Consider the following 12,128-nt stretch of genomic DNA (forward strand, 5'->3'; position numbering starts at 1 on the left):
ACGTGGCCTTGGCTACATTGCTTCATTTCTCTGTGCCTTAGTTACCTCATCTGTAAAGTGTGGATTGAGATGGTGAGCCCCATATGGGACAGGGACTGTGTCAAACCCCAGCTCAGTGGAAAGAGCATGGGCTTTGGAGTCAGAGGTCATGGGTTCAAATCCTAGCTCCACCACTAGTCAGCTGTGTGACTTTGGGCAAGTCACTTATTTTCTCTGTGCCTCAGTTACCTCATCTGTAAAACGGGGATTAAGACTGTGAGCCACCCGTAGGACAACCTTGTCACCTTGTAACCTCCCCAGTGCTTAGAACAGTGCTTCGCATATAGTAAGCACTTAATAAATGCCATTATTATTATTATTATTTGCTTGTATCCACCCCAAAGCTCAATACAGTGCCTGGCACATAATAAGTGCTTAACAAATACCACAATTATTATGTTTAACTATTTTTCTTGGGAAGGTTAAGGAAAGGCAGAGGGGATCTAAGCAGATGGGAGGGAAAGACTGTGGAATTTTCGCTCTGGTCCCTGCAGAGCTAGGGAGGCCACTATGAGGTCCCTTGTCAATGACTCCTTACTTCCCTTCCATTCCTGCTTGGATTTCCTGTGCCATCCTGATTCCCCACTGCCTTCCTCATTGATAACAGAGTTCTGGAAAGGCTATGGGAGTTATGCTAACTCTAGCGAAACTGGGGCTGGAGGGATGGGATGGATCTGAGTTCGAGGCTGGACACGGCAGAGGGCTTCGGATCAGACACAAGCCCAGTGGATTCATTCAATCATATTTATTGAGAGCTTACTGTGTGCCGAGCATTGTACTGAGCGCTTGGGAGAATACAATAGAACAATAAGCAGACACATTCCCTGCCTGCAATGAGCTCACAGTCTAAAGGGGGAAGCAGATAATATAAATAACCTGTGTGCTCACCCAGAGACTTCATGTTCTCCGGGTGAGCACATTGGCGCTCATCTTAGTGCCTGAGATGCACTTCAAGTAACAAGTGGTCAGGAGAGAATTCCAGAAATTTTTTTATGGCATTTGTTAAGTGCTTATGTGTCAAGCACTGGTCTAAAAACAGGGCTAGATACAAGTTAATCAGGCCGGATATTGTTCCTGTCCCACATGGTGTTCACAGTCTAAGTGTGAGTCCCCATTTGGCAGTTGGAGGAAACTGAGGCACAGAGAAGTTAAGTCAAGGGGTGGAGTAATAATAATAATAATAACAATAATGGCATTTGTTAAGTGCTTACTATGTGCAAAACACTGTTCTAAGCTCTGGGGGGATGCAAGGTGATCAGGTTGTCCCATGTGGGGCTCACAGTCTTAATCCCCATTTTACAGATGAGGGAACTGAGGCTCAGAGAACTGAAGTGACTTGCCCAAGGTCACACTGCAGATATGTGGCAGAGCCGGGATTAGTGAGCCCACTGTTGGGTAGGGACTGTCTCTATATGTTGCCAATTTGTACTTCCCAAGCGCTTAGTACAGTGCTCTGCACATAGTAAGCGCTCAGTAAATACGATTGATGATGATGATTAGAACCCATGACCTCTGACTCCCAAACCTGGACTCTTTCCACTGAGCCACACTGCTTTTAGTAGAGTAGAAATTAGAATCCAGGTGCTCTGACTCCCATGCCCTTGCTCTATCCATTAGGCCACGCTGTGTCCTAATTCATGAGTCCTGCGCACATCATGAGCCAGATGATGTAGATTCTATCCATTTTATCGGCAAAACATTTTGCTAATTCAAGAGGGATAGCAGTATGTCACCCAGGCTTTCTAATCTTTTGGTCAGGGGGAACAGTTCCTTGGGGAAAACACTCAAGAAGCAACAACAAACAAAAAAATCTACGGAAAGATGGGCTCCTACCCCGCTTCCTCTCTTCTCTTTCCCCAAATTTGCCTCTGCTTGAGGGCCACCACATTCCCGTTCTAGCTAGCTCCTGTTAGGGATCCGTCTAGCTGGTTTCTAGCCTCCACATTCATTTTTGAGTCATCATTTCTTTGTTTTTCTTTCAAGACCTATTCTGTAGAAGCACAGCTCCTAACTGCATCATGTTTTCTTCTCCTTAATTGGGTGACTTTTAAATACTAGATTTACATTCCCCTAATTGTTCTCTCCCTCCCTCTAAATCCCCCCTCCCCTCCCCACACACATAGACACAAACTTGTGGGAAATGTTGTAAAATAGTATAACGGGCTACTGGGGACTGTAAGTTTGAGGAAACTGCATAGCTTTTACCAACCACAAAACAGTCCAATAAATGTGCTTATGAATCCTCTGGGAATCCAAAGGGGCCCACATACCTGAGACCATGGAGAGGAATACCAACTCCCGTGAGCCTGGCTCACTGCAGGGAAGATCCGATGCTTTGGACAGGAAGACAAGGTGCATTCTTTTTCCAACTCCAGATTTGGTTTCAGCAGATGGGAACATTTCTTTGAAGCAAGCTCTCTGTATTTGCCAGAAACGTATTTTTCTGCACATTTTAACAATCTTCTCTGGACTCCTTTTTCACAAGTCACTGAACACTAGAGAGAGAGAGATAGAGAAAGAGAGATAAAGCCTCAAAAGACCATAGTGGTGAAAGTCTTTTCAAAACTACTTACGTTTGGATGGCCCAAATTCTAAAATAACTACCAATTAAACACCTTGAAATTAATGCAGTCCTGAAAAAATAAGGAACCTTATCATATCTGGAAAAAGGCATTTGTGTTGAGTGTAATGCTATTAATATTACTGTACACTACAACTGTCTTTTGGGTTTGAAGATGCTATTAATGGTGAAATGTCTACTGATGAGGGTGGTTGATAAAACTTAATGTGTGACTAAAAAATACACCTTCCACATTGTGAGCATGATTGACAGTCCGTGTTGCACTGTCCCATTTCTTACCCAAAGGGTTTTGCAGTGCTTTCATTTTTTTCTTAGAATTTTGGTCCTCCAGAAGCTTCCTCATACAGTTTGTGAGCCAGGCTAACATTCCCTCTACCACTTTCGACTATCCACTGCCACAGGGCACGGTTTGTGGTTTTGCTTCATTGGAGTCTAAGCACATTTCTCCTGTCCATCTTGCTTATGAGTAGCAGGAACCCTAGGGTGCTAAATAACCCAGCCAACCCAGGGTGGACAGGAGGGTGCATTCAAAATTGCAACACTCACCCTCAATATTATTAATAATAATATTGAATATGGTTTCAGCACCTTAATTCTTATTAAGGACAATTAAGCTGGGACGGGTGGTGGGAAGATTCTTGGGGAGGAGTAGAAAGGGCTTGGCAAAGTAGGAGTTTTCAGAAGATTTGAAAACTGATTTGGAGACTTTGTAGAATCAATTTTTATCATGAATTGAAAAATGACCGAGCAGAATGCAGTACTTTTAAAACTCACAAGAGGAAAAGCTGAGCTTTGTGAGTCAGTGCTCAACTTTTGTAAAGAGTAGACTGGTTTAACCCAGACTCCTATCATCCTTCAAATCCTTTCTATCTTATGAGAGTCCCGGGTCCTTACCTCTGACCAGGCAGACACGAACCACTGTAACTTCTTGGGCTTATGGCAGCGCCTGAGGACACAAGCTTCTTGAGTTTTGGGCTTCAGTTCTGTGATGCAGGCACTGTCAGGCAGAATCTGGGCCCGGGCTGAGGGATTGGTACCCTTGCAGACAACCATTCTTTTTTTCCACCCTTTGCCACATGTTCGTGAACACTGAAAAAGGAGAGCGAAGGAGTGAGGGATCCCCGTGCGTATTTTCATAGTACACAGAGAAAGAAGCATTTAAAAGAGGTTCGTGCTTTGATTCCATCAAGCTTCTGGGGTGTTTTGAAAATCACCTCTTCCAGCACACTAAATGGTCTCTTACTCCTGAAAGGACAATCATTATCATCACCTGATGATGGGCTGAAATCGCCCATATTTTAGAGAGCACTGTAGTGTAAACACATAAAAATCACCGCTCCGATCTACTTTTCAGCCACTTTTCCCCATGCAAAGTACCTGAACATACAGACCCCTGAGAACTACTGAAGAGTTTGGCTCAATCTTTAAACATTCCTTGTCACTTGGGTTCTGCAAAGCAATATTGGCTAGTAAGAGAGGCAGTCCCCAGGAGCTTACATTCCAGTTCACCTCTTACTAGCCATTATTTTGCACTCATGGTTCTGCAAGGTGAGGAGGCATCTGGTATTACTTGGCTTTGTTACATATTCACCATTATTGTATTTTTGCAGATGGGGAAGCTGAAACAACAGAAATTCATTGCCTGATACGTCTCTTGAAAAGGCCGTTGTCAATGCTTGCAATGTTCTGCTTTTAATCATCCAACAGTACTACTACTATTTATTGTGTCTTTTGAGTGTTATCTGCAGGAGGCACAAGAAATATTCTTTTAAAGTGATGGTGGTGGTGATGCCAACTCAATACTGGGGGCTGAAGGTCATGCAGAGGCCACTGAGTGACTGTGCTACTCTGGGGAGCTGTCCTTGAGAAGAGGAGTCAGGGGACCTGGGTTCAAATCCCGCCTATGCCATTTGCCTGATGTGTGACCTTGGGCAATTCACTTGATTTTTCTGTGCCTCAATTTCCTCACCTGGAAATTTAGGATTAAGTACCTGTTGTCCCTCCCCTTTAGACTGGTGGGAAGAGCATGGGCCTGAGAGACAGAGGATATGGGTTCTAATCCTGGCTCTTCCACTTGTCTGCTTTGTGATCTTGGGTACATCTCTTACCTTCTCTGGCCTCAGTTCCCTAATCTGCAAAATGGGGATTCAAACCTGTTCTCTCTCCTACTTAGCCTGTGAGCCCCACGTGGGACCTGATTATTTACTATCTACCCCAGAGCTTAGTACACTGGTTGTCCCACAGTAAGTGCATAACAAAAACCACAATTATTATGATTAAAAAATCTCAACTATTGCTGAGGTGCCAAAATGGGCAAGTTACCAATAATAATAATGATGATGGCATTTATTAAGCACTTATCAATACAAGAACGTGAGGAATCAAGTGCTGATGAACCTTCAATGTATTACTAAGCTCGTCTTAGAGCCTTAAGATAGGAGCAACCAAATGAGCCAAGGTGAGTTCTCAGACCAGTATTCAAATAATAATAGTAATAGCAACAATCATCAAACAACAAACAAATAGCAACAAACAATCTACTCTCAGTCCAAGTAGAAGGGAGATCAGGGATTGAATCTCCACTTTTGCAGATGAGGGAACGGAGGCACAGAGAAGTTAAGTCACTAGCCCAAGGTCACCAAGCAGGTATATGGCAGGACTGAGATTAGCACCCAGGTTCTCTGAATCCCAGGCCCGCCCTCTTTCCACTGGGCCATGCTGCTTCTCATAAAACAGTGAAAAGAAGTCGGCACATACGTATTTCCCTTCAGCTTGAACTCCAGTAAACTCACCTCTGACCAGGACCCTAAACTCCATGCAGGTGGGCAGCTATGGGGATTGCAGGTCTGACGGCTGGCTGGGATGGGAAGTGAGCAGAGGGAGGCGGAGACAGGCTCGGGCTTGTAGTGAATTCTCTGCACGCAGTGGATGAGTCTGAACTGTTCCCCCAGGCCGCAGGTCCGGCTACAGATGCTCCAGTTACCCACTGACCAGCTACGAGAGGACAGAGACAAGGCAAGATCATTCCTTCTTCTTATTGCCAAGTGGCCGGTTCACTGGTTTTAGCATTCACCTTTAAAAAAATAAAAGGATACACGCTTTTCAGGATTCACCACTGCAACTCTACAACAAGCTGACTGTGTTGTATTTATTGACGACCAGGCCCCTTCCATGGGCCCTTCTATGATTCCCTCTTTGTAACGATGAAAGTGGGAGAAAGGGAAGGCATCATCGTTATTAAAAATATCCACATTATCGTATTTATTAAGCGTACACTATGCGAATAGCATTGTGCTATGTGCTGGGGTAGACATAAGGCAATTAGATCAGACATGTCTTGGTCTTCAAAGGAGCTCACAGTTGAAGAGGGAGGAAGAGCAGGTATCATCTCCATTCTACATATGCGGAAAGTGACTCACCCAAGGTCACACAGCAGGTTAACAGCAGGGTTGGGACCAGAACCTAAGTCTTCTGAAAATCTCCTAAGTCTAGTAAGCACTTAACAAATACTATTATTATTATTATTATTATTATTATTATTGTTTGCCAGGTGGGCAAACTGGATTCTCCAAGGTGAGTTTGAGCACCTTGCAGAAAAGGATTTTCCATCCAAGAAAACAGAGGTTCAAACCACAGAGCACATTCCTAGCATGGCCCAAAAGAGAATTCATGGTTTCTGAGTTGATAACCTCATTGCCTCGCCAAGGAACCAAGCACAAATACAAACCTTACCCATAACCCTATGGAAGAATCCTAAACATCTCATTTTTTCCAGTTTCTATCTTCTGTGAAAGAACTGGAGAGTAATGAAGAAAAAAAAGGATTTCGTATGTGTCATCGATGTAAAACAGAAACCACAGTGTATTTTTAAGTCCATCTTTTCCTATATGGTCATGAAATAATGTATACTAACTGTATTACCTGGGCAGATTCCATTAGGTTTCCAATAAAATTAAGGAAGGGCTGTGATATGAACTTTTGTACCCAAAAGAGAAAAACAATCTTTATGAATTTTCTCCCATTTCAATTGTGGAAAGGTTTCAGTTTTCCAGCATCACCATAGCCAGGCTACTAAAAATTTAACTACAATTTTAAAAATATTAACTCTACATTCTTATCATGTAAGCCAGTCCCATAACAAGCACTCTGATTTTTAAACTACTGAAATGTCTCTCTCTCCCTGTTCCTCCACATTTATGGTGGCTTTGACTTTCTCTTTCATTTCTACATTTGCTCTCTCATTCCTTCAGGCTTATAAATTATAATTGGTGCGTCCATCCAGGGGTTGCAACAGACATCTTGGCAGCTTCAAGGCTTTTCACACCATCTTGTTAAGTCCTTCTGTCTCCACTGTCTTAAGCCATTCCAACTGTGTTGATCCATCCTCTTCCCTTCCTCTCTTGGCTGCACATCATTAAGAAATCTTTCTCCTGAAGAAAACCCATTCATACTGGAGCTGTAAACTCAGAGTGTCTGTTCTATGTCACGGGCCGAGCCGTGGGGATACTGCTCGATTTCAGCTCATGAAACAGTCAAAGTCAACATGCGATCTTGCCCCTTAACATCTTATATTTCTGTCGCTTCCATTTGGTCCAGGCGGTGGTAATTACTGAAAGCTGGAGGCATACGGTAGCACACCAACTGCAGCCCTGGCTCCCGTTTGGATTGCTTCTTTGAGTATACCAGGCAGGGGTTGCAAGTGTCAGGTTGTAGTCACGGTACAAAATTCTGCTGCAAGGGGATTGTACCATTCACGGCTAATATATTTCTGTTAATAGAAGCCCCCTTTTCCACTCCCAAACCCCACCCACCCACACACTGCTGCTCCCTCTGCCTGAGAGCTTTAAGAGCCACACTTCCCAACATGTTTGTTTCCTTTTCAATGTTCCATCTTATCAATATTCACCAATTGTTGCTTAGGTCAGCTAATTACCATTTTCATTCTTTTTTACTGTCCAGAATGGTTTGGCTCTAACCACCCGAGTAGCTGTGTGGTTTCCTTTCAGGATGCAAAGTTTCTACACTGGCGTTTGAGCTGCGTAAACCCGACGAGAAGCTGTGACCGGCACAGATTACTGCCCTGTGGATGGAATCTTAAAGAGCAAACTCTCTGAAGGTTATGATCTGAAGGCAAAAATGAAGACTACTTTTCCCTCACTGGTTCGCTCATTAAGAGGGGAATTACAGCATCTCATTCAGTAGAAAATTTTCTTTCTCCTTTTAGAACTATCACATTCAAATGGTAGCTCCTTACAAAGGTACATTTTACTTACGTATATTGGCAGCAGATGGCTATTTGGTTATATCAATTTTTTTTTCCAAGATAGCCAAGGGACAACTTTGAAGGAGTGAAGATTTCTAAAACCCCCCAAAACTGGCCTTTTTGCTGCTTTTGCAAGGATGAAGGCATTTGAAACTAAAACAACTGAAGAGACTGTTGGAGGGCCTGTGAAAGCAGACTATGGTTAAAATCAAATGCAGAACAGGGTCATTTGATGCTTTAATTTCACAGGGGAGTAGTGACAGCCTCCATATTCTACCACAATATTGCCAGCACCATGACAGTGAAATTTTCAAAGATTTAGGAATGCTGGGCTGAAACCAGATGTCTCAAAATATTCCCTATCTCCTTAGTTACAGACACCATACATAACTGAATTCCTAGAAAGAAACTGGGGCCTGAAGGTCTCTGTTCTTTACATCTGGAATGAACGCCAAAAGAGGGGAAATGATCAGCACAGATCTGTCCACACACGGAGGGCCTAAAGGAAATTGGATGGAGACCAAGTAACATATTAATTAAAATATCGTTAATTTAAAACATGATTTGCAGTGTGGTTGTTTTACTACTGCAGGCTGGTGTTGCATTGTGCCCTATGATGTAACATCACTAAGACATGAGGCAGTGAGGAAAGAGCTGAAAGGATATGAGAGACCGTGAACAAAACAGCAAGGATTTCTGAAACTCAATGCGAGCCTCTCTTGCCAGTCTAAATACTCAATCTGACTTCAAGGGAAGGTTGGTTTTAATGCACAGACCTACAGTTAAAATTGGCTTTTGCTTCTTCAGGCATATTTCTGCCTTTTGATACTCATTTGGACCTCAGTGTAGTGCACAGGTACACAAACTAGGGCCAATTTTGTATTTGCAAAGAACAGAAAACATTTGCAAAGAACGGAAACCATTTATCTTCATAACTTATTGATAAGAAATTATTCATTCCCTTTAAATCCTAAAAATGTTCTTAGTGATTTTCATGATTGTAAATCTTTTCTGGGGTGCAGATCTCTTCCTTACTGTACAGGAGGGTGATTTGCCCGCACCAGGGGTCAAACATTAAAAACATGTTTTGTTTTGTTGTCTGTCTCCCTCTTCTACACTGTGAGCCCATTGTTGGGTAGGGACCATCTCTATATGTTGCCAACTTGTACTTCCCAAGCACTTAGTACAGTGCTCTGCACGCAGTAAGTGCTCAGTAAATACGATTGATGAATAAATTAAAATGATTGTAGATCGAGTCTTGCCCACAATCCCACAACAAAAGGTCTGTACCTGTGCTGACGACTGGTCTCCCCTAAATGGTCTAATGTGAAGAGAAGTAATCAATTGATTAATCGTGGTATTTATTGAGTGCTTACTGCATGCATTTGGGAAAATACAATACATTAGAGTTAGTAGACTTGATCCCTGCCCATAAGAAGTTTACCATCTTTGAGGGAAGACATTAAAATAGTTTTAGCACTTAGTACTTACGCACATCTCCATGTGCTTTATGACTTCCCCAATCTATCATCTATTTTAATGTCTGTCTCCTTCTGTAGACCCTCAATTCTGTGTAGGCAGGGGTCATGTCTACCAATTCTATTGTACTGTATTTTCCCAAATGGTAAATACAGTGCTTGCTTTAATAAATACCTTTGACTGATTAAAATACCTTATAGATTGGGGAAGTTATAGAATACATTGTTATGTACATAAGTGCTTAAATTAAATTTCGTAAGACACTGGAATGATACATTTGTTCCTTGCGCAGAAAAAAAACTAGAAACAGAAAGGCAATAAAAACTCACATAAACTGATGTGCTAAGCAGTGGTTTTTGGTGTCTGCTTTCTAACCCAAACACATCACTTGTTTACTCGGGGTCTTTGGGAATATCATTTTAAGCTTTCTTTTACTTATTTTCCTCTCCACTAGGATATTCTTATTAAATCTCTAGATTCTCACATGACATCTAAAGAGCATCCAGATGCACGTGACAATGGACTGGGCCCTAGTTAGCACAAAACTAAAGAGATCAAGTCCCAGAAATGAGCAAGTATGTTGACAAACAAATGAAAAAAATCATTGAAAATCAACCTGCAAAATATTCACAGTCACACTTTTCCCTACGGTATGGACTAGCTTTCTGCTCAAACAGCCTCTTCTTCAGACTCACTACTTGATTCCACAGCCTCTTCTCCAGATTCAATCAATCAATCGATGATATTTAATGCTTACTGTGTGCAGGGAACTGAACTTTGCACTTGGGAGAGTATAACATAACAGAATTGGTAGGTAAGTTTTCTGCCCACAGTGAGCCCTAAAGCTCAGAGCGGGATACAGACATTAATATAAATGAATTACAGATATGTACAAAAGTGCAGAGGGGTTGAAGGATGGGGGGATAAAAGGCCTAGGGGCAAGGGTGATGCAGAAGGGAGTGGGAGAAGAGGAAATGAGGGCTTACCAGAAAAGAGGGGTTCACTTCCTGACACCAAGTCCCCTTTCCCAGATTTACTGCCTGACCCCATAGCCCCTTCTCTCCTCAGCAATGAAATAGGAGTTTGTAGCCAGCAGCTAGTCGGCAAAGAGCAGTGGCCTGAAGTGAAGAAAGAAGGAAATCTAAACCTGGACCACAAGGCCCTGAACCAAAAACCCTGCCCAGCAACACTTCTGGTCTTTCAGTTTCACAGTCCCTTTATTACCCTGAAACCTTCAAAGGGACTCACTGGATTAAGCCTACAGTAATGAAGTGAGCATGAGAAGCAGTATGGCCTAATGGGTAGAGCCTGGGCCTGGTAGAACTAGACCTGGTTTCTAATTCCGATTCCACTACTTGTCTGCTGTGTGACCATGGCAAGTCACTTAAGTTTTTGTGCATTGATTACCTCATATGTAAAAAGGAGAGTCAATACTTGTTCTCCCTTCCTTGACTGTGAGCCCCTGATTATCTTGTATCTACCTCAGTGCTTATTACATTGCTTGGTACATAGTAAGCGCTTAACAAGCACTCCTGTTGATGAGCTATGGCATTTTATTTTATTATTTTTATTATTCTAATCTTCAAATTCAAGTTCCTCTTCTCTACAGTTAAAAAAACCATGCAGCATCAAATGCTGATCGGGAACAAAAAGTCACGGCAGTTAATTTTATGACCCGCCAGAAGTCAGATGAAGTGAGAATTCCCAGTATTTGGGGATGAGATATTATTTTTAGCTGATCAGCCTGTTCCAGAGCTGTCATCAGAGCTTATCTTTAAAAGGTGCCACATAATTTAGCACACATATTTACAGGGGAAAGGATGGAGAACATGCAATCACGTGAGCCATAAGTTGAATTCAGAAACCCACCTCACTATTCTAAATGGTCTTATGACTCCTCTGTCTCTGCACAAACCATTCTCCCAAGATTTCTCTTAGCAGCATTGAGATAGCCTCCTTTCCATTAGCTTCAACAACAACAAAAAATCTCAGCTTGGAAGAGATGAAAGCAAAACCCACAGGCATTAAGAGGACCTTAAGCTCTGGCACTCTCTGAGGTGCCCTCATTTCCATTTCACAAGCTTAAAGACAGGAGGATCTTGTCTGTTGCTCTGATGCCCTTTGCCCTAATAGAATAACAATCACCTGATTTTCTATTTGCACACTAATGCACTAGAGCAGATGGGGCTTTTATTCTGTTCCCCTAAAAGCCCAGTATGACCCTTATAAATATAACATCTGGGACCACACACTGCAAATCTTCAGGATTTGCCAAGCAAACTTCCCACAGGTCCCAGTGAACTGGGTAAATCCTACCAATTTGCCTCAGCTGTAGAGGTGGCGAAAACCAAGCTGGGAATACTGGACATTTTGCTGACAATCCAAACTGTTAATCATAGGGAATAGGGAGGAAATGACACTAAGGAACAGCTTGAAAACTCCTTGCAGAAACAGCAGTCCTCCTTCCAGTATCACCCTTCCTTGTTCCTTTGCCACATTTGTCTCAGGGAAAAAAGACTCTCGTGAGGAAAAAGGCGAAGGAAATTTTAAATGCACAAGAGGAGGAAGAGTCCTCCGTGAATGTGCTAGAGTAGAAAAACTGATTTTTCTCTTCCCATCCCAAGGTTTTACACATTAGATTATATGTTGAGGAGAGCTGGGTTGGATACTTTTACTATGGGAGGTAAAGAAAGGAATTATGAGCTGCTGAAATGTTACCACAAAGACATTTTACATTTTTATCAATGTTTCTTCGGCCCATTCGCT

General features: G+C 42.5%; 1 protein-coding gene across 1 annotated transcript in view; it reads right to left on the reverse strand.

The window, feature by feature from the left end:
- ADAMTS16 (ADAM metallopeptidase with thrombospondin type 1 motif 16) overlaps nucleotides 1-12,128 on the reverse strand; it is a 148,402-nt gene that overhangs the window by 11,176 nt on the left and 125,098 nt on the right. The window contains exons 19-21 of the mRNA XM_038770410.1: nucleotides 5,413-5,614; nucleotides 3,515-3,709; nucleotides 2,310-2,534 (exon numbers count right to left, since the gene is read on the reverse strand). Coding sequence (XP_038626338.1) covers nucleotides 2,310-2,534; nucleotides 3,515-3,709; nucleotides 5,413-5,614 — 622 coding nt within the window. The remainder of the gene's footprint in view (nucleotides 1-2,309; nucleotides 2,535-3,514; nucleotides 3,710-5,412; nucleotides 5,615-12,128) is intronic.

This window comes from Tachyglossus aculeatus, chromosome X3 (genome assembly GCF_015852505.1).
Source record: "Tachyglossus aculeatus isolate mTacAcu1 chromosome X3, mTacAcu1.pri, whole genome shotgun sequence".
NCBI lineage: Eukaryota > Metazoa > Chordata > Mammalia > Monotremata > Tachyglossidae > Tachyglossus > Tachyglossus aculeatus.